The sequence below is a fragment of the Myiozetetes cayanensis genome, unplaced genomic scaffold (genome assembly GCF_022539395.1).
Source record: "Myiozetetes cayanensis isolate MyiCay16 unplaced genomic scaffold, myiCay2020 scf6-25, whole genome shotgun sequence".
Lineage (NCBI taxonomy): Eukaryota > Metazoa > Chordata > Aves > Passeriformes > Tyrannidae > Myiozetetes > Myiozetetes cayanensis.
The window spans coordinates 22,580,470-22,607,697 of record NW_026087853.1 but is presented as its reverse complement, the minus strand read 5'-3'; the positions used below and the strand labels follow the sequence as shown (position 1 = coordinate 22,607,697).

Genomic DNA, 27,228 nt, shown 5'->3' with positions numbered 1-27,228 from the left:
GTCGGTGTGGGGTGGGGGAAACAATACTGGAGGGGAGAGCAATGCAGGGTCGGGGGGCATTGCACGGTGGGGGGACAGTGGGGACAGAGGACACGCTGCATTCCAGCAGCTCTGGAGCTGCCAGAGCTGCGAACAGCCGGAGGGCGGGATGGGAGGCGGGCGAGGGGAGTAGGGGGGTTGGGGGGTTGGAAGGGACACCCACTTACGTCTCCTCCCGCATTTTTTTTCTCTTTCCCTCCTCCTTTCCTTAGCTGGTGACGCGCCGCTGCTATTAATCATTCACCAGCCGGGAAACAGCAATTGCCGCCACTCGGAACGAGCGGCGCCGGCAGCCGCCTCCCTGCCGATGCCCGCGCCCCGCAACCGCCGCGCCGAGAGCCCTGCCGGGATGATGCCGAACCCGGCCGGCGGCGGGAGCCTGCTGCTCTGAGACGGGGCAGGGGGGTCCGGGCAAAGGATGCTCCCCAATGGCACCTGCCCCAGGCTTCCGGGCGGTGCAGGCAGCGACAGCGGCGGCAGCGACAGCGACAGCGGCGGCAGCGACAGCGGCGACAGCAGTGGCGGTGGAGACGGCGGCGCCTCGGAGGAGGCGGCGGCAGGGGGCATGGACTCGGGCGGCAGGAACTCCTCTGGAGCCCCGAACAGCACCCTGAGTGAGTCTCAGGGCAGCGCCATCCTCATCTCATTCATCTACTCCGTAGTGTGCTTGGTGGGGCTGTGTGGCAACTCCATGGTCATCTATGTGATCCTACGTTATGCCAAGATGAAGACGGCCACCAACATCTACATCCTCAACTTGGCCATCGCGGACGAGCTGCTGATGCTCAGTGTCCCCTTTCTGGTTACCTCCACCCTGCTGCACCACTGGCCCTTTGGCTCACTACTCTGCCGCCTGGTGCTCAGTGTGGATGCCATCAACATGTTCACCAGCATCTACTGCCTGACCGTGCTCAGTGTGGACCGTTACATTGCTGTGGTGCACCCCATCAAGGCGGCTAGGTACCGCCGGCCCACTGTGGCTAAGATGGTCAATCTGGGTGTCTGGGTGCTTTCCATCCTCATCATCCTCCCCATCATCATCTTCTCCAACACAGCAGCCAACAGTGATGGAACGGTGGCTTGCAACATGCTCATGCCAGAGCCCACCCAGAGGTGGCTGGTGGTCTTTGTGATCTACACTTTCCTGATGGGCTTCTTGCTGCCTGTAGTGGCCATCTGCCTCTGCTACATCCTCATCATTGCCAAGATGCGTATGGTGGCCCTGAAGGCTGGCTGGCAGCAACGCAAACGCTCAGAACGCAAGATCACCCTCATGGTCATGATGGTGGTAATGGTCTTTGTCATCTGTTGGATGCCCTTCTACATTGTGCAGCTGGTCAATGTCTTTGTAGAGCAGGATGATGCCACCATCAGCCAGCTCTCTGTCATCTTGGGCTACGCCAACAGCTGTGCCAACCCTATCCTCTATGGTTTTCTCTCAGACAACTTCAAGCGGTCCTTCCAGCGGCTGCTCTGCCTCAGTTGGATGGACAATGCTGCAGAGGAACCCATCGACTACTATGCCACTGCCCTCAAGAGCAGGGCGTACAGCGTGGAGGACTTTCCCCCAGACAACTTGGAGTCAGGGAGCATGTACAGGAATGGCACTTGCACCTCCAGGATTACCACCCTCTGAGGAAGCATTCCTACCCCCAGCTCCCCTACTGCTCCCAGGTGGAGGGTGAGAAGGCCAGGGCTGTGGTGTGGGGAGCTGGGAGGGAGGGGACTTCAGTCCTGCCCACCAACAGCAGTGTTAGGCACAAGAAAGAGCAAAGAAAACCCCACATCCTTGATCTGCTGCCCCCCAACCCAGGGAAGCAACAAGGCTGCCTCCCTTGAGAATGGGTATATTTGCTGATGCTTTGATATCCACTTAACAAATTATGGCTCTTGTGGGTTAACTTAGGGTCTGGCAGCCTGGGGTCTGCAACCCCTCTCTGTGTCTGACAAATGGCTGTACAGGTCCTGCAGTGACTCTCCCACCACCTTTTGTACAGGTTGCCCTTCCCCTTGGCTTGTTGGGACCCTCCAGGCCACTGAGTTGAGCCTGCCTCCATCAAGCCCAGCATCCAGGCTCAGACTCCCTCTGACTGAAAATGACCCTGCTCAACATCTGTCGGTACGTGCCTCCCCCATCAGAGGTTAGAAATGCTGGAAAATGTCCCCCAACACACATCTTGCCCTCCCCCAGGAAGGAGCAAGTAGCCTCTCTCTGCACCTACCCTTCTCTCCCCCTGGAATAAAATAGAAAGCAGGAAGGAAGAATTTTCTCCCCCTAGAAAATAAGCAACATAGTCATGGAGCTGTTTTCCACCTCACTGGGGCTATACTCAGCAGAAGCCGAAGCAGAGCAGAAAAGGTCTTAGGAAAAAAATCTGATTATTGCTGTGCTTCAGAGCTGCGCGGCAGGTTGCTGATAGTGGGAGATAAACAGTCCTGTGACTCACAGGGAGCAGAGCAGTGAGCCAGGAGTTGGGGGGGGGAAATGCCAAACTGGAAATGTTTGAATGTGTCCATACATACAATAAAGTGTGCTAATAATAAAGTTTAAAGAGAGCACTAGACTGTGAAACTGCTGTCTTGCACCTGCTCCATCAGCTGCAAAACAGCAATGAAGGGAGCTGAGACAGTATTTGAGTCACCTCGGTGGCTGCAAAGTCACTTTAGCCTACATGGAAAAAGAGGGATCCATTTCAAAATCTCCATCTGGATCTGAAATAAATACCTGACAGAAAAAGTAGCTGTTTGGTAATAGCTATTACCCTAGCTCCAGTTTCTTCTGTTGCACTACAAAATATAAAATGTGTTTCGTATGTTGCCAATGTAATATACTGATCCACAGTTTCTCAATGTTTCATTTCTGAGAATTCTTGTTTTTAGTGTGTGCTGGACGTCTTGTTTGATTTTTTATTTTATTCTTGTCACTGTGTTGTGAACGTGTTTTTCTGAAGCAATTTATACTTTGTACTTATGTCTATGGTGGCTACTTGCAAGGTTGCATTTAAAATCCATGATGCTCGAGAAGGCTCCTTTTCAGATAAAAACATTGTCATTTTTCCTAATTCTTTCATCTGCATTGCCTCCCCTCAGAAAATCCTCTCTTGAGTTTTCTCTCTTCCCCTCTTATGACAGAACAATTTTCATATAGACAAATGAAGCTTTCTTTGATAAATGACAGCTGATTAAACAAAACCTTCTGTCCCTGCTCCCTCTTATCCCAGACATAAGAAGCAGTACAGACTGTGTTGAAACAAGCAGCTATGTTTTTTTGCTTTCCACCACCTATGCTAACAGTGTCACACAGTGGCAAGTGTCCCAGTAGCTGTGACAAATCACTTCTCTAGCACAATACTGTGGTTGTATTAATTATAACTACTGGCAATCTGATGCAAGAGATTGGGAAAAAATCTCTAGTAGCAGCATACCCATAGCATTGTACATGTAGCTACAGTGCTTAAGTACGGTGTTCAGGGTAAGGCTGACAGTTAAGGCATCTAGGATTTGTGGTGGTGGACTTACTACAGGGTTTTGTTAAATTATACCCTTTAACTTTTCTCAGCAGCAAAAAGCAGGATACTACTTTTAGGTACTGTCTAATGAATGTATAAATTTAGTATTTCAAAGTTGTCTGATTCAAAGTCCATAAAAATGAGAGAAAAAAATCCTAACTCACTTCAATGGACTTGTGAGTCAGCTCCTTTGAGTTTAAAAACTGCTAATGTGGAAACTGTTACATCTTTATTAAAATATTTCATTATAAGCTTTAATAATTGTACAGTTTCTTTTATTTCACAGTGGATGTTATTTAAAGAAAACATGCAAATAATAATTTTGGTAATATTTTATATGTACCTATGGAGAAACAAGGATGAAATCTCTTTATAAGATTTATATTTCATTTAATTTTCACAGAAATCAAACATCTGTCAAAATACAAAAATGCCCTTTGATACTCTTGTTGGCCCTTAGTAGGGCTTCACTTAAATTATCACTCACAATATCTTCAAAGTAGTTTAAATCTCGTAATCTGATGTGATCTTTTTCACTCAGGCATATTCTTATGTATGGTCAGATAAACAGAGAGTCAGTCTACTTTCTACTGTTGAATTTGTTTAATGTCAAACACAAATGAAGCAAAAGTTAAAAAGCATTAAGATTCATACCCCACACTCAGCTTTGATGAAAAGTTGAACTGGGTTTTGTCCTTTTATTTATTTTCTTTCCTTTGCCTGTAAACAAGGTTGTGATGGATGACTGCACACCTACCAGCATATGCACTTGAATTTCAGTTCCCCAGGCAGATCGCAGAGGTGGGGTATTCACAGCGGCGGTGTGTGCCTCAGTAGATGGCAGGCTTGCGCTAATTCACTCCCAGCCACTACCACTATGATTACTGGCTAAATTGCCCTGTGTGGTTTCAGCTGGAAACAAAATCTGTTTATCCCAAACTAACAGTTCTTCCTGTTATTTTTCACCCTGGGAGAGGTGATCAACAGCAGTAAATCACTCTTAATTTTGCCAGAGAGAAAGTTGGTTCATTCTGTGTTATTATTCTAAACAAAAGTACCAGGAAGAAAAAAAGTTGTCCTCCTGAAATAATATGTACCAGAAAACAAGCAGAACTTTTTAATGCTTTCCATCTGGGAAATAAGACTATTCAGATTTCATATGGAAATTATTTTACCTAATGCTTAATTCACTGGAAAAAAAAGAGTACAGTGATGTATTTCTTGCGACATTTTGACTCTTCATACAGCTATAACATCATTAATCTGCAAGTAGGTACACTGTAATTTGTAACCAGTAGTATGTTTTTTGCTTTTTCCCCATGAGTTTTAGTTTACATTTAAAAAATACTGCATTCATTCTGTCATGGAAATAGGCCCCATGCTGCAGAAATCCAGGCAGACTTTTGTTCTTATTTAGCCTGAGACCTATACCCAGCAGAGGGACAGCTCCAAGCAGTACCTAGAGAACAGACTATTTCCTGTGGCACACATAAGGGAGAGTGGCCTTCACATGGAACACACATCAGACACCTCTACAGCGTTTTCCCACTCATAGGAGGGTGGTACAGGAAATTATTCTCCTTTTTCACCAGGCTTCCCAGCACAGCAAAGACGACACATCTCATAATCATTGGGCTGACTGTTACATATAGTCAGTAAGTTCAGTAAGTTTGAACAAGGCTGGTCACAGAGGCACTTTATATCTGAGCTATGGATGAAAAAAGTGGCTGCATACAGATATTCTGCCTCTTCATGTGATCCCTACAGCAGAGAACACACACTGTATCATTTCTTGGCATTCAACACTTAACCCATCTGATTTCTTCAGAAAGAAGCAAAATCAGGTTTATGAATGTGACTCAAGACTTTCTGAAATGCCAGGTTTCCAGGGTATCAGAATAAAATAAAAGGCTTTCTGATTGCTTCTGAAAAACTAAAAATCTTCATTTCTAATGTATGTGGCATGCTTTATTAACACTTTGACTATTCACTGTATTTAAACCAGTTTCCAAAAATCAGAATCTTAATTTTATATACCAAACCAAATCCTACTGAAATAACTCAGTGATATCGTACATTCATAGGACATGTAAGATTTGATTTTACTCTGCCATATTTCCAGAACAACCATGACAACTAATTTCTTATAACCCTGATCAAACAACAGAAAAATCCAAGAAAAATTATTTTTAAAAGTCAGAAGAAATTAGCCAACAAAGAAGCATCGATCCAATGTTCTAGACTCAGTGATTTCAGTCCCTGGGAAACTTACTTGACACTAGGGTCTACATACCATGTGAATTATGAATCTCTAGAGGAGAATAAAATATTTCTACTGAATTGTGTATTCAGCACTTCCATCTTCTTCAATACAGGTCTGATAACTGCAGGATAAGCCACAGGAAGAAAGGATAATTTACTAATTAGATTTCTCTCTAAGAATAATGCTTTTAGATATTACATATTGTAGACAGAAATGGCAAAAAAAATCCAGGTGAACCAGAGAGTATTTCAAAGTATATCACTGAACAAATCAAACACAATTTTTACAAGAAAGATGCTTTTCAACAAAAGGTAACTATGCCCACTCCCTTCCAGCTTTGTTTCTCCAAAAGCCTATAATCTGAGTCTGGCAGAGTAGCAAGGAGATATGAAGCAGACACAGCAAGGTGCTTTGTTCCATCTGAGATATACAGGTTTTTGGTCCAGTCTGGATGGAATACATTTGTCATTATGTGATTATTGTGTCTATATGGGTAGAGTCACCAAGAAACAATATAAATGTACAGGAAATCGATTCTACTCTCCATTACCCCCCCCCCCAAAAAAAAAAAAATAAAGCCTTCTCTCTACAGGTTCTTACACTGTGTAATATGACTGAGAGTTGCCTTGTGGATTCTTGAGCTTCCTCACTAGAAAGACTCAAATAATGCGTAGCATAGGAGAGTTGTAGGACAGATAACAATTACCAGATTTATGACTTGGGATCTGCTGACCACCATGATGAGCACTGGAATCGGACTGTATTGACTCTGCTTACCTTGTTGGTGATGGTGCTGTTCTCAGTGTACACGTGAGCCCTACCAACCCAGGGGGAAGCTGTGAACTTCTGCAAGGATGCTGTAATGCGCTGTACTTCATAAAGCTGAACAATGCTGAGCAATGCCAGTGCCAGTGCCAACAGACTGAGTAAAGCCTCAAGTTCAATTCATTCACACAGCACTTGCAGGTATTTAAATCCACAACAGCAAGCTCAGGTGACTGCTGGTCAGCTGGAGTGGTTCAAAACATGGCAAGGCTGTACAAAGCAAGAATGTGTGAGTGTATACACACACACAATGTGCATGCATATATATATACATATGCTTCCTTCTTGTATCATATATAAGCATATTATTTCTTCAGTTATCCAACACGTAACAGGATGAATTAGAATGTATATTGGTTATAAAGGAATTAATGATAATCAGAATTCAGATTCCAGTTGCTTGACAGGTATTTAGGCAATAGTCAGTCTCTGTTTTATTAATTCTGATATGGAGGTAAGTCCATGGCTGGAGCTGGTAGAAGAAGATCTTGGAGAAAAAAAAAATGACTAGTGTTTGATTTAGAACTAGAGCAGCTATATTTGGAGATATCCCTTCGATATTCAGAAAGTTTGGAGCTTACTAGGACTCAGTGTGAGCTGCAATTGCCCAGCACTTCAGGAAATAACTATCCAAAACTACTATATGGACCAAGCACATCCTTCCCCCGTCAGAGAAGAAAAACACTTCCATCTGAGGTCTAAAACAGGAAACTAATGCAAGCTCTGATTAGGGTCTTTTCACTGTTTAGTTAGGTTAAATATGTTACAATACATTGTAAATGTATACAAAAGTGCACTGTCTATCAGAGTACCCACTAAGGGCTGGGGTTCTTATTGCTCTCTGGTTTCTGTTAAAAACAGACATAGATGGATCTTGCCCCTTTATCCAAGTCAATGAAAGGCAAGTCAAAAGGCAAGAAAAATTTGAAAAGCACTGCTTTATTGAGTAGAAAATCAATATCAATATAGTGAGTTTATTTTCCTAACATCTCAGAAAAATTATTTTTATATGATTTGGTCACAGAAAGAAAAAAAAATTTTATGTGGTAAACTTACAGTACAATACCCTATATATTTTATGGGAAGAAGCTATGTGTGTGAGGGACAGGTGGGGTTTTAATTGTCCCTGTTGTTATTCCTCTTATTTATGGTGGAAAAGAAAGTGGAAGGCTTTCAGGGTTTTATGGGATATCATAGAAGAACAGGCAAAACATTCAAGATATATGCATATCAGGGCAAAAGACTGGATATTTGGGGCAAATTAATATGAAAGAAGGCAAAACTGATGGATATTTGATACTGAACAGCCTTAGACAGAAGGAATTTGAAATGGAAAAAAATCAAGTGTGCAATGCTTAGGAGAGGTAATTTTGTTAATAAAAGAGGAAAATAAATGTAGTCCAGTACAGGCATTGTAAAGTAGGACTTGGCTCTTTTTTTTCATTATTAATTTAATTGTTTAGGGTACAACAAATACATAAACTCCCAACTCACCAAAAAATGTGAATGTCTCCTTTTTACATCAACTGTTATTTTCAAAGCTGCTCTTTTTGAAGGTTAGAAAGTATATAAGCATTTTTTTCTAAGAAATGATAATTTAAGTACTTTATGGGATGACTAGAAACATTGGAAAACAAGGCAGAAACAGAGAGATAATATATATTTTTTGAATGTTAATTTATTTCAGATTTTTCAGATGCCTTGAATGTCATGGATTTTTTTCTTCCTTTTATCATTAAAACAGAGAAAAAGACCTAAGAAATTTTTGCTCAACACCAAATATTGACAAGACAGAAATGGAATACAGAAGCATTTTCACTGCTCTTTCAACTTCACAAAGTAAAATTTACTGACTTTCTTACTTCAAAAGCATGTTCAGTGTAATGACTTGGAAAACTGTTTTCTGTAAGAGAAAAAAATCCCAGCCTCTTAAGAATGAAAAGGAATGTTCATGCATTCCTTTTGACAGACCTCGAAACTCTGAACTTATTTTAGCAGGAAGGCACAGGTTTACATTCCCAAAATCTAATCCACAAAGGATTGAAAGTTTCAGTGTACTCATTCAAGAACCTTTCATTAGAACTGAGAGCTAATTCAAATAAGCAAGTAAATAAACTCCATAAACAGGGGGGAAAAAAATCTCCTGATACATTCACATTTGTGGAAAAACACCTCAGTCGTATTTGGACTTAAATAGATTTTAAAGTCCAAAGAAAGACTTCTCCTGAACAGACAGAATTTTGCTCCAAGAAACTATTCCCACAGTCTCAATTTTTACTAAGAAAGAATATTCTCTATAAATGTATAACAGTATATGCCTAGGTTAAATTTTAATACAAAAGAAGAATATACATTTAAACCTAAGTCCTTGTCTTTTACTGCAGCAAAGTTAACTTTAAATGGTAAGCCAGTAGGACATTCTTGTGAGAGTTTTAAAGTGAATTTATGGAATTGCAATGGATATTAACAGCATGAGTGAGGTAAATTTATCTGAAAGTAATGAAATCTTCCTCATTAGTACCTGCCAGAAGTATAGGTAAGTAAAAGAGAACTTATGATGTAAAAGTCTGGGATATGTAGTAATATAATGCCATTAAATATAGGGGAGAACTGACCATAATGCACATTGTATAATATTAATAGGTGGATGCTCATGTTGTATATTATCTTCATATTCCTTTAAACTTCAGAATTTATAGAAGAATGAAAACCAAGATTGTTTTACTTAGGAAGACTAATGCATGTGTTCTTATAATTACTTATTCTCTTAGGATATTAGAATTGCTTTAATGGACCAGAATCTGCATTATCATCTTAGTGGTTGGGTATAATTGGAAGGGAAACAATTCACTTGCAGTGCCACCAGTAACACTGCAGAGTTGGGAGGGTTATTGCCATGAAATCTAGGAGACTTATGTACTGACAAAAAGCTGCATGCACGACTTACACACTATTCATTACTTGCTCAGAGAAGAAAGAATTTAAACACAGATATATTGGGTTGCAGTTCTTCACAAATTGCTCTTGTGTGGGTTCTTCCCATGGGGTTCAGTCCTTCAGAAACACACTGCTCCAGCATGGATCCCCCGTGAGGTCACAAGTCCTGCCAGCAACGCTGCTGAGCATGAGCTCCTCTCCCTGCAGGTTCACAGAGCACCTGCTCTAGCACGGGCTCCTCTGTGGGCTGCAGGTGGACTATCTGTTCCACATGGACCTCCATGGGCTGCAAGGGCACAGCCTAGCTCACAGCCTGCAGGAAAATCTCTGCTCTGCTGCATGGAGCACTTTCTCCCCCTCCTTCTTCACTAACTTTGGTGTCTGCAGAGCTGTTCCTCTCATATATTCTCACTCCTATTGGCTAAAGTTTCTTCTGTGAAGCTTTTTCCTCTCTTCTTAAGTAGCTGCTATCACTGCCAGTGACTGATGGCTTGGCCACAGCCAGCAGTTAGCTCTGTTGGAAATTGGGGAATCTTCTAGAAGCTTCTCACAGAAGCCTTACCTGTAGTTGCCCCAATACCAAGACCTTGCCATACAAACTCAGTCTAACAAACAACAAAACAATTGTTTTTTGTGGACCGCTATCATGAGAGACTGACTAAATTTTCAGATATGTTTAATAATTTATTCTTGGCACAACTAGTAAGATAACTCACACAGAAGAAACAGATTCTAATTTTGTCTTTAGAAGAGGACATTACTTGGCTGACTACAATGTACAAAAAAGGAACAACTTTGAGTATAAAAGCTAAAAACATTCACTATGCTAATGTTTAATTTCGAAGAAGGGAGGCAGTATATAAATTAAGATGGATGATAAAAAGAAATAAAAGGAGCAGCTAAAGGGTAAAAGCTTGCAGGTGGCACCAGGACTATTTACTGATATTACAGATTCAGACTAAACATCTACTACCTATCAAAAGAAGATAGAAGAGCTCTTTCCCCTCAAAAAATCTAAAAGGTTAAACAATACATGACAGAAAAGGATGTAATTTAAAGTTGAAGTCGTGCAAATAACGAAAACAGAACAAAAGGTGAACTTTAGCAAATAAACAGTAGCATTTTAAAGCAGGTCAAAAAACAACTATTTGAGGAACATTTGCATAAACACATAACAACTACCAATGCCAAATTCAGTAGAGCAGGAAACCAACCACTGTACTTGCTGCTGGTGAATGATGATCGTATTTCAGAGTGTTTCTGGAAGAAAGGGCCATGAGGAAAAAGCCATGAAATCTTATTGCCTCTGTTTATTATAGACTTTTTTTTTTTTTTTTTTTCACTGTGAGGAGACCTGCTAGAGGCCCACAGGGCTCTGTCCTAGAAACTGTCCAGGTCAAATTTCTTATAAATTATTTGGAAAAAAAAATGAGGAATAATTCTTATAAAATATCAGCACAGTTCTCTGCAATTGTCCAAAGAAGCAAATGGTTATATTTTAAACTTTTAAAACCCAGAAAATACTGTTAAACCATCATAGAAAACTATACTGTACCAACATCTCTAAAAGTTTCTAAATATGGATTTTACAAGAAATCTAATAGTATACAAAGAGGTGCAAAAAAAGGATAAGAAAACATTTAGTTCCATAGAATTATTTCTGGAAAAGAAGAAACTAAATAGACTCCTCAACTTGTGAGAGAGATGAATAAAGGACTGCATGGTAAAGGTATGGGAAATTAAGATGATGAACTGGTCTACTTTTTGATGTGACATGTAAAAAAAATTGTGGAATTGATACAGGATGGTTGGATCCCAAAACTAATAAATCAAATCCAAACTCTGTTAGACAATTTGATAGAAGTTGACCAAGTGTGACATGAACTCACTCTTCAACTCAGTCTTTCAACCTTAGAGTACCCAGGAGAAGTGTCACTTACAGATATCAGATTTCCTATTCTATTTCCTAAAGCATTTACTGTTGTGACAGAGGCATTACAAACTTAGATAACTTTGAATCTCACTCAAACTATATGTACTTATGCTCCCGTGTTAGGTTCTGGGGAACAGTGTATACTCTTCTTATCAGTCCAAAACACAAGCCCTGCTGGTTAGATTCCAAAAACAAAACCATGCTCTTCTGACATGTTACAGCCCATGTGCTGTTCCTGGCTTAATGATTGAAAATGTTCATTTGTTTACAAACCATCACATTTTGAGTAACACCTGAAAAAATATGCAGCAAGAGGATGGCTAGGATGGATACATCCTCGTAAAGATGGTTGCTTGCCTGTCTCCCTCCTCGGCTCATCTTCTCCCTGGACCTGCAGGCTTCTTGCTATTTACATTATCCATAAAATACATAATACTATTGTTTTCCCACCATTCTGACTTGAAATGCCTAAGGACTGGCAGGTAGGAGGAGGGAAAAGACATAATACATGCAGGACCACCAGTTCCACTGCTGCCTACAGTGAAGGAGCCCCCAGCTGGAGTACTGTGCTCTGCTCTGCAGCCTCCAGCTAAGAATAGTGTGGACCTGCTGGAGAGAGTCCAGAGAAGCCCACAGCGATGATCACAGGGCTGGAGCACCTCTCCTATGAAGACAGGCTGCAATAGTTGGGGTTGTTCAACCCAGAGAAGGTTCCAGGGAGACCTTATAGAAGCCTTCCGATATCTATAGGAAAGCTGGAGAAGAACATTTTACTAGGGTGTGTAGTGACAGGACAAGGGGGAATGGCCTCAAACTGAAAAAGAGGGTAGGCTTGGATTAGATATTAGGAAGAAATCCTTTACTGTGAGGGTGGTGAGGCACTGGACCAGTTTGTCTGGGAAAGTTGTAGATGTTCCACATCCCTGGAAGTGTTAAAGGCCACGTTGAATGGGACTCTGAGCAAACCCATCTAGTGGAAGGATGGAAAATAGATGATCTTTAAGGTCCTTTCAGTCCCAAACCATTCTGTGATTCTACAGTTCTAGTCAGCAATACAGAAAAGGAAAAAGGCTTCCTTGCCAACAGAGGACTCCCTCTTCACATCCACTTTCCAGTCTTCCTGTTCCAGACTCCAAGTCCAGAGGAGAAAGGCAAGGCTGCATACTGGGGGGAAGAAGGAACGACAGGAAGCTAAACCTGTTTTGAAGCCCTGGGAGTGTGCTTACTGCTGCTGCCCAGCTGTGTTTGCCTTTCAAGTCAGTTTATATCATTAGTGAAATATATGAATCACCACTGTACAGCCTTGATAAATGTCCACATACTGAAGAAACAGAAAATAGTATTTCTATAAGGAACTAAGTTGCATCTACCAGTGATTCAGCTCCATGTAATAAATGAGGAAAGACATATTGGGACTGAGAACACAAAAAAAAATTAAGTGAAAGGAAATTACACTTCCTGGGGGAAGCACAGAATCCATTAATTTTTAAAATCTTCTTTAAGCTATATTCTACACTTAAAACAGGAAAAAAGTTATCTGAAGTACTTGAATTTCATCCATGTCCACTTTCAGATTTCACTTTAATCCCATAGCACATTTAATTAAGCAGTATAGAATATTATTTAAAAAATGTGGGGAAATTAAAATTTTTGTTCTGATTATTTGATGAATACAAGCCATTAAAAATTCACCACATGTTCATAAATAAAATGTGCAGCTGACAAATGGTGTGTCTACCAGTCAAACTATCTTTGGAGGAATTAAGGAAATCTAAAAATTAGATTTAATAATTGGCAACATGGGACACTTTTCAGGTAACTGCTATAGACAAGAGATCTGGACAAGAGATCTGAATCCTACTGTTTGCAGGAACTACGATTTTAAAATGTGGACTCACAGATTCTTTCATTCACCATTTCATTACCATGGTGTTATTACATCCAATCTTCAAGTCTATGACACTATGCATTACCACAGGGAATTAATAATTTTTTAAAAACCTCACCTCATCACTAGAATTGAAATAACTGAATTATTTTAAATCCTCTGCACAAATGTATCCATTCTAAAAATAACAGAATACAAAGTTTATATGTGATTTATATGGCTTTAATATGGGGTGACATAATGTTTTTCCTATACTAGAAAAACAGTTGCAATATAATATGCTTGTATAATGCTCAGTCAAAGGACATGTATGTAATATAAGGGAAAAGGTAAAGATTTGTCTCCATCTCTGGTACGTTTGGAAAAATATTTACATTCAGTCACATGTTTTACATATGGTATTACAGTTAAGAATTAAAAGAAAGTTGCATCCAATCCAATCTCAGTTCTTGTTATGATTATCTTTAGTCATTATGACCTTAGTTATTCTCCTCCTATGGATGTAAACAGTAAACCTTGCACTGAATCTGCCTTGCAGACCACTGAATAATGGTTATGAATCAATAATTTCACTACCTTCCCTGCACCCCAAAAGACTTGGATGGATCCAGTTAGTTGTGTCTTACTGCACTCAGAAAACCTTGAATCAATATTTAGCATTACCACTTTAATTGAAAAACAACACCATAATAATAAGAAATGAGCATCAGCACTCTGAACTGCAAAGAAAGCAAGTTCTGTGGCCAGGATGAAAGCTGCTCTACAGGAATCCCCAAGGGAAATCACAGAGGAAGTGTTTACCTCATTTAACAGGGGCACAAATGGCGAGTATTTCTTTCCTTACTCTCAAGGGACACCGCGGAAAATAATATATCTGACTAAAAAGAATGAGATTTGCATGATGCATTTAGACTCACGTTAACTTCTCTCACAGTATGGTGTGTCAGCACCTTGTCTGATTGTAAGGGAGCAACATATTGCATACAGAAAGCAAATTTTGTACCAACACAACTTACGGGAAAAACTTTGTCCTCTGCTACAATAAAAAAATCGTATTGTATGAAGTAAAAAACAGAGCAGTGATTTAGCTTTTATGACATCCTTTATTCATTAGCTGAAGTATAAAACTGACTCCTCATTAACCTCCTACTGCCTTAGCAATTTAATAACCTTTGAAGTATAGAAATGCTCTTTCATTTTCAAGAATGTTAAGTATGAAAGAGTATGGGTCACAGTTTCATCCAAAATTATGGCAGTTCACCTCTCCAAACGTTCCAGCAATTAGAAAGAAAATTAGAGTCTCCAAGTACCACTCAGGGAAGGAGTGACTTCTAAATTACAAGATGCAAGTGCTCAACGTGGTCCCCTTTATGCTTGCTCTAAGTAAGGCACTGAATGAAGAGGTTTTGAGAGGATAAAAACCCATAACTGTTGCAGCAGCAATGGCTCTGTCGGCTAGGATGACATATTTATATTTCACTTATGTCAGCACCTAAATAACTGTTTTCCAGACGGCAAGAAACTCTTGACTGTCCAAAAGCTTCAAAGCCCTCAAAAGGTGCGTGCTCCCGCGTCTGACAATCTGCAAGTCCTGCCCAGCCAAGTCCCACGGCACCTCTCCCTCGGCTCCCCGCGGCAGGAGAGGCGTGGGCATCCGAGCTCTGGCCCGGGGTGGGAGCTGCCGTTCGGGGCAGCCCCGAGGGACGCGGCCCCGGCCGCCTGGGACTAGTCACCGCCCGCTGCTCCGCTCGGCTCCGCGGAACCCGCCTCCGCCTTGCTGCCGGCCTCGGGCGACTCCTTGTCCCCGCGGCCCTCGGATTTCTTGTTGAAGCAGACCTTGAACACCCCCAGGACGGTCATGACCAGGATGACCAGCACCACCACCGCGACCGTCACCAGGACGAAAACGTAGTTGGAGGAGGAGGAGGGCAGCGGAACAGCCGTCTTCTGTCCGCCGGCGGTCGCGGTGGTAGCGGCGGGCGGCCCCGCGGAACTACCAGGTGTCGGGATGGAGGGATGCCGCCCCTCTGCCCCGGCACCCGGCGACCCGGCGGGGCCGCCTGCGGCGGTGGGGGCCGCTCCTGTGCCCGGGCAGGGAGTCCCGTCCAGCCCGCCCGAGGTGCAGACACAGGCGAAGCCACCGGCGGCATCGCGGCACCCGGCGGCCTCGGCGCACTGCCCGCTGCCGGGGCTCTGGCGGCCCCAGGGGCAGGGGCAGAGGGGCTCCTCTGCCGCCTTCCAGGCGAAACCTCCCGGATCGGACTGGCACGTGAGCTGCACCTCCCCGCCGGGGCACGCCACGGTCAGCACAGTGCCCGGCGGGCTGAAGCCGGGGCCGGCGCTACCCTCCCCGAAGGGGAGGCGATAGTCGAGGTTGAGAGCGCCCGCGGGGCTGAGATCGGGACAGGCGCCCTCGTACTGGTACTTGCAGACGTAGCCTGGGCTCTCCCGATGGCAGACCCGCTCCTCCCAGCCCCAGCTGGGGCTGCTCTCGGGGACGGCCACCAGGTGCAGCCCAGCGCAGCGCGCACTGAGGCAAGACCGCACGGGCTCCTTCACCCACCGGTCGAGCGCCACCGGCACCTCGTGCGGAGCCGTCCCGCCCCCGACGCCCTCCCAGGTGAAGCCGCGGAGCGGATGCTCCGCATGGGTGCAGGTGGAGACGTTCCTCTTCAGCCCGACCCAGAGCAGCGCCGGCGCCGCCGCCTCTGCCAACAGCCCCAGCAGCAGGCGCAGCTCCGGCTCGCCGCTGACCCAGGCGAGGCCGCCCCGCCGCTGGCCGCAGGCGCCGCTGGCCGCGGGGTAGGAGGCGTTGTCGAGGTGGGCGCTGAAGCAGGTGCCGGCGGGCGAGCAGCGCACCGCGGCCCGCGGCGGCGGCGGGGGCCGGCTCAGGGCGCAGGCCGCGGCCAGGAGCAGGTACCAGGGCCCAGCCCGCCTCATGCCGGCGGCGCGGGGTGCCCGGCAGCTCTGGTGGCGTTCGGCCACGGCTCGGACTGGCCCCCGCCGTACCCGCGCCCACGGCCCTCCCCCGGGCCTGCCGGAGGAAACGTGTCGGGGGCCAGCGCTGACCTCGGCATCCTCCGTCTGTTGGAGGGCGGGGGACAACTAGTTCGCTGAGCTGCCTGGAAGCGCTCGCCCGTCCCGATGGGCGGGTGTCCAGCCGCGGGGGAGGACGATGCCAGCAGTGCTGCCGGAGGGGCCAAAGGGTGGCGAAGCCCAGAGCCACAGCTCTGGGACGGAGGTCACTGGCCCCGTCTCAGGCCCGTGTTCCCGAGATGCCCGGGCCCGTCTTAAAAGCTTCTTGTAGAGCACTTCAGGAGAAAAGCAGTCCAGCTTCAGTGATCTCTTCCTTGAAGGATAGAGGCTTCTGGGTTAGGTGTGGCTGTGCAATCAACTCCTTAGCTCTCCAGATATGAAGTGATTTAACACTTAAAAAAACTGATTCAGCTTATGGTTTTCCAGCAGGTTGGCCTAAGTGCATCTCACATTAGGTGCCAGCGATGACTTCCAGTAGGTTGTTCTTGAATGAGTTTAGCTGTTCCACTGTAACTGCTTCTCTGTATGCAGTCCCTATATCACCTCGTTTTTATGCTCCTTACTGTTATTTCTGTATGCTGTTATCTGATGCATACATTCAGATACAGCACACGTCCAAGTTTCTTCCGCAAGTATTTTATGTGGCACAAAACTGCAGGCATATGTGTGCCCTTCATTTTTCCAGCTTTTACTTTGGAAGAACCCCTGTTAATGTTTTTGGTTTTGTGAGTGTCATATAATAAAAATTTCTAGAGTTTGAATCCCCAGGGGGGAAAGGGGCGGCAAAGGAGGAAAAAGCAGGAAATAAATAATCAATATGGATTTTTTAAAAAGTGGAGTTCCTCAGTAGTTGCAGTCCATTGAAGCATGAGTTCTACAGTCTTTGATCGAGGTTCCAGGTGGACTCAGTCTTGCACAAAGTGCCCTCACTGCTCCAGTATGCTTTTAGGCTCTGCATCTTTTCATCCCTTGCTTAAGAATTTAATTTTTCTTTGGAAGGAATAAATGTGGATAACAAGTCCTATTCAGCCAGCTTGTGATGAGCCTGCACAGATTGCAGACTCTAGGCCTACCTGAGATGGAACACATGTTCTCTGGACACCTCAAAGAATTAGAAAGATTAGAAAGACACACTCTGTGATGAAGCTCCGAAGCAATATAAGAAATAATTTTTTTACACTAAGAACGATGATTGACCAGAACAACCTTCCCAGGGGCGCGATGGAGTCCCCATCACTGCAGGTTTTCACGATGCAGTTGGACAGTGTGCCAGATGACAATCTCATCTAGGCTCCCTTTCCCACAAAAGTTTGGACCAGGTGATCTTTCAGGATCTCTTCCAACTTGAACAATTATATGATTCTATGAGAAGTACAATAATTTAAATACTTATTTCAGATTTATATAAAAATACAAAAAATCAAAGAGCCTGTCCCCAAAATATGCATCTATTAGTTACTTCATTTTTGCTAGATGTTTCTACATCCCCACTGGATATCACATGTACAGAAATTCTGTTTATTGCAAGAATTGTAGTTGTAAGAATTAACAAAGCAACATCAACATTTTGAAATACATGAAATAGATGAAGTTGTTTAGAGCCAAACTGAATTTACACATTCATAACTTTTTAGTTAAGAACTTGTTGGTTTACTTCTAGATGAAATCAGATTTTTTTTTTAATCAAGATGTAGAGATGGTAACAGCAACCCACCTGAAAATCTACAGTGTTCTAGCAGCTGTGTTTTCAGAGCTCTGCTGCCTACAGGAATTGTCACTCCTGCATTGAATCTTCTCCACAGTGCATCAGGACAGAGACCTTGAACCACATGCCTGTGTGGGTCAGCACGTGGAGATTCTCACCATCTACCTATGCTTTAAGTTGGAAAGATGCAATTCATTTTGCATCAGGAAGCTATATCACCTTGTATTTAGATCTCTGGTTCTTCACTGGGTCTAGTTTTAAATGCACCCAAACTAAGTGAACTGTTTCTTTAGCCCTTTGGTTTTCTTGAGGATGTACAAAAGCTGTGCTTCTGCATGTACCTTAGTATCTTGAGCCATTTTCCCCAAGTCTGGTTGATAGGTTTGGAAGAGAAGAGAGGGTACTACAGCTTTACTATTGCTATCTTGCTGGGGAATGCTTACAAGACTTTGCCTAATATTCTACTGTAATCCTACAGCTTCAGTTTGTTTTCTCTTTCAAAATTGAGTTCATTTATTATAGCTGAATAGAAGCTAAATTTTATAAATAGAAGGGATAATCTAGAAGCCCCAAAATTTCCATGTTATGCTTCAAACCTAAAACTCTGTCCCTGGGGAGAAGAATGCGGCTCAGTCCATGAAAACAGTTGCTCCCTTGCTTTTCATCTCAGCTGTCAACAAGGGCATGATTTGAGCTGTCTGGGATTATCTCTCCACTGGGTAATTGATGGCTACTACAGGCTCATTTCACACAGGCCATGACTTTAATTTCCTAGGCTATATTTGAACCAGCAAACTGGCAAACCAGTGTAGAAACAACAGGCTAGCCACCAGTGCCCTGGGCACTCCAGTCTCGGAGGAGCTCACAGTGCACAGAAAGATGAAAACACTGCGTGCCAAAGCCAAAGGCTTTCACCAGCAGGATATAGAGGCAGTTGCTTTGTGTCTACTTTATCTGCCTGTACACCTGCTCTTCTCTCCTCTGGCTGCCCCTGAGAGTCCTACAAAATATTTTTAAAATAACAGGTCTTCTAGATTTGCAGAAAACAGCTCTTCCTCTGGTTTGTATTGTTCTTCCTAGTTCTTACTTTTAAGTATAAAAGAATTCACTCTTTCATTAAGTGTCTTCATGGGGCTTTGTCTGAAGATACCATTTTTTGTAAGAGAGCATTAGTTACACACAGATGCTGGTACCAGTCTGTGCGTGATGTGACTACATATAAAGAAGTCTTTATTACACAAATGTGAATGTTCTGATTGATTGATGAACTCTAATGTAGCTGTTTTTCTTAGCAGTAAAAGCCTTATTTAGGTGTAGTCATTCCTTAGTCTTTTTCCTGTGTAGATCTGAGTCCTTGAAAAAACAGTTGCTTGCTTTAATTGGAATTTTATTAAAAGCCATTAGGTTATTTCTGTTTCATTGTGTATACTGTATCTGTCTTATTATAATATGTACATTTTTACTAAGGAGTGATGAGAGAAGCACTGAATTAATAAAACTACTTTTCTCTTTTAGAGTGGATTCCTTTTGCATTTTTATAAGGTAAATTAAAGCTATTCTTTTTGCAACTAACCAGGAAATATGTCAGCCATATACCAGTACATACTTTGCTACTGCTGGGACCTAAGAGGGTGTATTTTCATTAGAAGTAGTCTTGTAGAGAGATACAGTATCCTGATCTTACTAAGAGCCATATTTTGCTTCTCGGAGGTAAATGGATGGTGCAGTAATTTCTCATCCCCAGATGGGATATAGGAAACTGTTTGGAAATGGACCTGTGTACCCATCATGCCACAAAACCTGGGTGCAGTGTCTAACAGAAGAAGCAGCTGCAGCATCTCTGTTCTGCTAGTTTAAAGAAGGGCTGTTGATAAAGCTCCATTTATCCCCCGTCCTGTACAGGTAAACTTACTGTCATCTGTTGGGTGATAGAGATTTCTTTTGGGTTGGTAACTGTGGAGAGGGAGCAAGAAAGGAAAAAGATCAATAGGATGGCAGCATTGCCTGCTTGCACATCTCCAACATTTTAGCTTGCTGCAGCCTTGTGGAGTCTACACCAGTTGGCGATGGACAGGCTGCACTGTCCCTATGAGCCCTCTCCTTCCCTCTGGTCCCAACCCATATCTCTACTGGATCTAGACATCCTGCTGAATTTTTTGTGGATGAAGTCAAAAGTTACTCCCTATCATTCAGTGTTCTACTAAGATATGGGTAATAATTTAAATAACAGAATATAAACACATATTTATAACAAGTGAGGATTGATGTCATTTGACAGTGTGCGTCAAAAATTATGAGTTAAATCCTCATTTCCTCACTGTTTCATGAAATTGATATCTATATGTAAGAAGTGATTTATCAAATAATAAGGCAGCCCTACATTTCACATGTAACTTGTGTTTAAGTGAAGAAAAGTATTTTCTCACTAAACGGTTATTTTCTTCTTTAAGAAAATGCCTAAACTTTAAAAATAAGATATTCCTGAAGTCAATGAGAACTATCTCATTTCAACAGTGTGACAAGATTTGCATGAATTTCTCTGCACTCAGACAAACTTGCAACAGAGAGTAAAAATGCCAATTGGAATCCAGCATGCTTTGGTTACTTTTCCAGGTAATAGGATAGGAAATGAAAATATGAATTTTTGTCTTATTGTAGCAACTTGCATGATTGTAAGAATTTAATTATTCACCTCTCAAAACGACCTCATAGATTACAAGGTTCTCTTACAGAGTTTGGAAAAGATAACCCAGTAGGGGTCATGCAAGTTCTTGTGTATTGTAATAACAATTTCCAATGACATTATTACATAGCTATGGGACTTTTAATAATAAGGAATAATATTTAACTGATGTTATGAACATAGTAGTATATTTGTTATGTTTATGACATGGACATAAAATATAACTAATCTGTACTTGGTAGGGGGACATTTAGTAGGTGAACTGTGGGTCCCTTCCAACTCAGAATATTCTGTGAAATTTGTGAAACCTGTGACATGGCTGCAGCATTACCCAATATGCATATGTTCTCCTTGAAGCCTGTTCAGTTTAGATGTTCATGTTTCCATTACTAATTATGCATTCCATTCATCTTTAATGAGTTAAGAAAGATTCCAGGGAGAGGAGAAAAAGGAGGGGAGGGAAGGGGAGGAGAGGAGAGGAGAGAGAAGAGGAAGAGCCAAGGGGAGTGGAGAGGAGAGAGAAAAGAGAATAAGGCTAAGAATGCAGGGTAAGTAGAGGGAATAGAGAGCTACAGCACAGGATAAAATGAGTAGGCAGGAAAACAGGGAGTAGACACAGAAAGAAAAGAATAGGGAAGAAATCTAAAGAAAAGACAGGAGAAGTTAAGATCATTCACCACTGTTGAAGTCAGAGTGGCAGAGGGGGCTGAGAGGTCATGTCCCTGCTGGCACTGCCCAGTGTGGCACGCGTGCTGGTGTTAGAGCTGGTGCTGCTGACTGCAGGCAGGTCTGCACAGCTGGGCAGGCCCCACAGCAGCCTGATGCCACGTGGCGGAGGGCTATCAGCACAGAGCAAATGACAACTACAGCTAAAGTAAGAGGCAGTTACCACATAAAAACAGCCTGTGGTTCTTCAAGCATGTTCTTTTAGGAAGCTGAGGGAGACCCACTGTGTACTGAGTGTAGTTCACAGCCTTTTTAAGGTACTTTGTGGCTCAAAGACCATCCTTAAAAAGCGTTATTGCCATAATGAGTCCTACACCACCTTTATGCCATTTCCTTCCTGGTACACGGGTATGCTATAGCTAGCCTAAACTGTGAGGTTTGGAGGCTTGGAAAATTGTTGAGGACAGTTCTGATGTCCCCTTTCCTAGAAAAAAAAGCAAGCAAAAGAGGAGAATGAGAGACTAATTTAGATTTACCCATATCTTATTACAGGTTTCTAATATTTTATAAGATTTTAACCTAAATAAAAGCATTTTTGAAAAGCAATGGATTTTCATTTGAAGTGAGAAAACCCCACCAACATTTTTAGTAACTTCCTATAGTATTGTAGTTCTACAACAAAATTCTGGGACTGGTAGCCTTTTTGAGATGACGCAAAGTTTCCTCAGGAAATAAAGTAAAATAGAAGGAAGTCTAGCGGTAAATAGTTGATTTCACTTCCTGGCCCTTTGCCCAGACTGACCATTTGAGAGAGTCTTCAAGTATTTGCTTGAAAACGGGCAAGGGATACAGATTAGTAAGAATAAATTCAAGAAAGAGCAGCTGTGAAATGGAGAGGCAGCAGATGCTTGTCTACCCAAGCAGCTAATTCAAAATGAAAAAAGTAAAAGCAAGGAAGAATATTCTGAGTCTAGTGAAATAATTGTTTTCAGGGAGTTTACAGGAGGTAAACATACCTTCTATGGAAACATTTACTGCCATTCTTTTTGTGAGACTAGACAGACTAAAAAGGCTTTAGTTCACTTTACTGATACACTTCCCCCCTTTCCCTTTTTGAATAATGGCCCTTCTTGAAACATTTCCCTCTCAAGAAAGTCTGTTTTAAAGGTTCCCCATTGTTTGCTTGCAAGACATAGAAGCAGAATATCTGTATTGTACAGAAGAGGGAAAAGATTTTAAGAGGATCTTGCTGTATGGCACATGGCTTTTTTTCTCTGTTTATCATGATAAAAAGGCCAACAATGCTGTTCTTTGCACTTGTGTGCTAAATGTGTGTGCAGCAGTACTTACCCTTGCTATCCTAAATGGCTCTATACTCATAAAATGGTACCTAGGAGCCTGAAATTTTACAGGAAATAAAGCCAAGTTCTCTATATCCTCTGGAAGAAGGCCATTTTAAATGCAAATAGGCTCAAGAAGCAAAATGAGTGTCTGCCTTTGGATTTCCCACACACCAGCATGTGGAATATTCAGGACAGGGCTGCTAGTCTGTGTCTAATTAAAATAGGAAAATTAAATTAATATCTTAACTTTATTTTCCAAAAAATGATTCATGGTCTAAGTAGTGGATATGTCTTACCTTATGCATTTCTTTCATGAGAAGGTTAAAATCCTAGCAACTTTGACAGTTTTTCACAATTTAAATGAAACAAATATCTCTGTTATGACATATGAGAATGTTGTTTTTCAAAGATTAATGCGAAAGGCATCAAAGCAAACTCATTTCATAACACAGTCACATATTCCATACATTAGCAATTATGCATTCACAATTATTGATCTACATTTTCATCCACAAGCAGGTTCTACTATATTGATTATAGTTTTTAATTTTTGTGTTAGGGTTGTGTGCCAGGCCCTGGCTTGATTGCCTTATTATTTCCATTAGATTATATCAAATAATAGCAGCAAAGAGACAGTCCTTCTATTGGCAGTGTGAACGTCTCAGGATTGCAGACAACACGTGAACATCACGTGCCTTCTGTAGAGCTGTGCAGACTGACTCCCACCTGAGCCTGTCATTATTCTGTTCTGTGGTGGTTATGTGTATGTAAAAGTACACATATGCAAATTGCATACCCATTTGCACTGGGTACATCTATACCCATTCTGCCCATATCTGAACATTTCATCCCCAAATATTCTGAGAATCATTGAGAAAGATATGCATTCTATTTACGTGACAGAATAAAACCCTAACTACTGGTTAGCTGAAGACAAAAAAAAACAACCAACCAAAAAAACCGCCCAAACCCACAACAACAAAAAGAATCTTAGCATCCACATAAACATATTTAAAACAAGCTATGAATAATAGGATGTGAAAACAAAAAGTGGCCTTGTTTGCTGACGTCACTGAAAGTGATGCCAGCCAGAGGCTGCCCTTGAAGATTGTCAGGGTGCAGGAATTGTCTGTGAAGGGAGGGACAGTAATCACTGCTCTGGTGGTCTCAGATTTCAGCCATCATACACTTTGTCTGCTTTTATGTGGTATGAAAACACAGTCACTGTAATTTGTGCTTGGTGCTCATCAGATACACTGTAATGCGGGGAAGAGCCTAGGATCTGCAGGAATTTAATTTATGTATCAATGAGCTCTACAAACAGGTCAAGTTCCCCAGGATGTTGATTCACAGTCAGCAGTGTTTTCACAGATAAGGCTCAAACCAGCAGCGCATGTTGCGTGCCGTTACTTTAGCTGCCCATTACTCAGGATGATAGCCCGCAATCCAGCTGCACCACTTGGCACTTGGGTTCAAAGGGCCTTGGTTTTATATTAGTTGAATAGAAAAGGTCAGTAAAAGGGGAGAGACAGCTGAATGTGAAAAATAATAGAGGAATGAGAGCTGCAAGTGTTTGACCCATCCCTGATGATGTGATATTGACCTGAACTAGAAATGTCAAACCCTTCTCCACCCAGAGGTTTAGAAATGCTTCTGATGTGTATCAGTAAAAGATAAGAATCAAACCAAGAATACATTAGCAGGTGCCACAGGGAATAAAACATATACAACCCAAGAACAATAGTTACTGTGTGTTAGGTACAAACAAGATGTTCTTATTTGGCAGAGCATGTTCTGCTTATGCCTGATCCCTCGGTGCAGTCTGGGCATCCCAAAGAGACTTTTTCTGAGAGGAGATGTCAGGTACAAGGAGACTGTTTAGGAGTAAGGTGGCAAGTTCATGGGACTGCATCTGTGCCCCACAAGGAGGGGTGGAAGAAAGGTTTGAAGACAATGGATTTGCTCTACACTGAATTCCACCCTATGTATTTTCTGACTGCCCTTCATATTTTACCCTGAGAGCAGCCAACTGGATCCATAAAGTACTTTAGGCATCATGCTACCACTTCCAATTAAAGAATGGATCTTCAAAGCCTCTGCTATGCCATGATTTAACACTCTAGAGGCACCTCCTCTACATACTCATTTTTCTTCCTCTAAAGTACTTCACATTTTTCCTGTTAGACACATGTGTAAAGCTTGACTTTACACTTGACAAGAATTGTCCCTTCTGTATTATTCTTATTCTTTGATCTCAGATGAATAAAATCTGCTTAGTTCGCCTAATGCATAAAGCCTTGCACAAAATGCAGTCAGATAGCAAAAGGACAGAGAAAGGAAATCCTGTAGCCTGAAGGTTAAGGCATTTTTCATGACAAAGCAGAGTTACTTCTGCTGCAGTGGTTATTTCTGTATTTTATATCCACAGAAAAAAAAAAATTGCCAGGAGAGACTGATATGGAAACCCAACTAAGATTGATGGATCTTCTGAAGCACAGGCTTTTGCTTCACATCCCTGCTGCATAGTCTGACAGAAGAAGGATTGAACATACCTCGCTGACATTCAAGTAAGCATATTAATCACTGAGCTGTCTTTTTTTTGCTTCTTTTTCTTATTTAGAGATACTGCATCCATACCAGTTTTTTGATGTATTGGAAGGCAACGTGTGGATTTGGACTAAACAAACCTCTTTTCCTTCCTTCTTCCCTGACAGAAAGGGTGTCAGTATGTATCAATCTTCAGACAACCTAGCAACATGATGCATTTGACAGAGATTGTTCCTTTGAAGTCAATACTAAATTGAGGCCTGTCTGCAACATTCAGCTTGCATTCCAAAGGAAAGAGCTCTTACAGAAATATCCAGAGAAACAGTACTCTTGCTCAATGTGTTCTCTCTTAGTCTCTTGCTAGGTCAGGACCAAGATTGCAATGTTTGCTGCTATAAAGCCAGTGAGAATCATCCACTTTTAAATGTATTGGTTTTAGTCTTTCCTGTGCTTTTCACCAGTGTGTAAGAAGAGGGATTTTTATTCTTCAGCATTTAAATATTAAAGAAAAAAAAGGGAAAAAATTACTTACTTCAGTAAATCCCAAACACTTTCTGTGTCAGCGTAATAAAACTTAGGGGAATGAATATACCTAATCTTAGCTAAACTCTCAACATTATGTTTTAATAAAGATTCCCAAGCAATTGTGACTTCAAGTCACTGCTCACAATGGATAACATTTCCAGGGAAACAGGAAGGGGGCTTGGTTGCTGTTTAAAATTCAGCCAGACTCCTTTGGTGAGAGAGAAGCAAGGGAGAGAGGCAGACGAGATAAAGCTTCCAACTCTGAATCCTCTTGCCAGACTGGTCATATTGGTTACTACAGAGAGAATTTATCCTGTCCTGACACTGTAAAGATTAGCTTACCAGTTTAATTATAGTTGGTCATGAAACATACACAGGTCTTTTCCTCTTTTCTTTTTTCTTTCTTTCAGTGTGAAGCAACTATCCCATAAGCACAAGAAAAGTCTGTAAGAGCGACTGGATTTTCAGTTTCTCTCAGGAAAATAAGTTAAACAGGATTAAGGAATCTTACAATAGTTTAAATTGCATTCTTTCTAGGTCAACCAATGTTACATGAAATACCCTTCTTTAAAAAGTAGGCTTTATATAGACCTTTTGCTTTAGACTTCAAGTTTAGACTTATATAATCTACAGTCTATAGTATAGTCGATTGCATGTACCTATGCAATGCCAATTCAGCAGTGTGCTTTAATATATTAATTGCTGATACAGTGGAATTATGGCAACTGGACAAGAGGACTGTGAAACTCTTCACATTCCCAGAAGGATTGAAGTGCTTCTGCTGTTCAGTAGTCTTGTATGCTTGTCACCATTAATCTCCCCTCTAATTTATTTCTCTGTGTGTGACACATGACCTCCTGAACACCAGTGTGAAACTTGTAGCCCTAATTCACACAAGGCAAGAAACAGGACAGCAAAATATATGAGTGTGCAGGTCCTTTCTCTTGATATTCTGGGGCTCACTCATTTCATGGTTCAAGCTCCTACAGATTCATGGTTTCTTCATCATGTTAGAAAGTAAAAATAAGTTACTTTGCACTGTAATGTGTGCAGACCCCCAGATTACAGTGTGTCCAGGGAAACATAGCTGCATCACTGATAGAGAGCTCTTGTGCAAAAACCTTGAGCAGACTAAAAATGCACCTTCCCAGTCAAGTCTTCACTTTGAGTTCTGTCATTCCAGTAATAGGTAAAGAGAGAGAGGGAGAAAAGAGAGGCATTGAGAGTATTCAGAATCATTCTTTATGGGGTTGGCAGCAGTAGTGCACCTCCTGCTCAGAAGGAAAATCCCTAAGAAGAGCAGTTTGCTAGTCTGAATCTGTCTCTGTG

At 42.2% G+C, this 27,228-nt stretch overlaps 2 protein-coding genes across 2 annotated transcripts; one reads left to right on the top strand and one right to left on the bottom strand.

The window, feature by feature from the left end:
- Window positions 1-217: 217 nt before the first annotated feature.
- On the top strand, window positions 218-3,809 carry SSTR1 (somatostatin receptor 1). Its single transcript, XM_050335601.1, has 2 exons — window positions 218-1,720; window positions 2,037-3,809. Exon 1 carries the CDS (start codon window positions 458-460, stop codon window positions 1,673-1,675), a length of 1,218 nt encoding a protein of 405 aa, XP_050191558.1. The 5' UTR covers window positions 218-457; the 3' UTR covers window positions 1,676-1,720; window positions 2,037-3,809.
- A 4,531-nt stretch (window positions 3,810-8,340) lies between these two features.
- Window positions 8,341-16,471, bottom strand: CLEC14A (C-type lectin domain containing 14A). Its single transcript, XM_050335600.1, is given in 2 exon segments — window positions 8,341-16,387; window positions 16,390-16,471. Coding segments are annotated over 2 exon segments (1,350 nt in total). The 3' UTR covers window positions 8,341-15,119.
- Window positions 16,472-27,228: the final 10,757 nt, after the last annotated feature.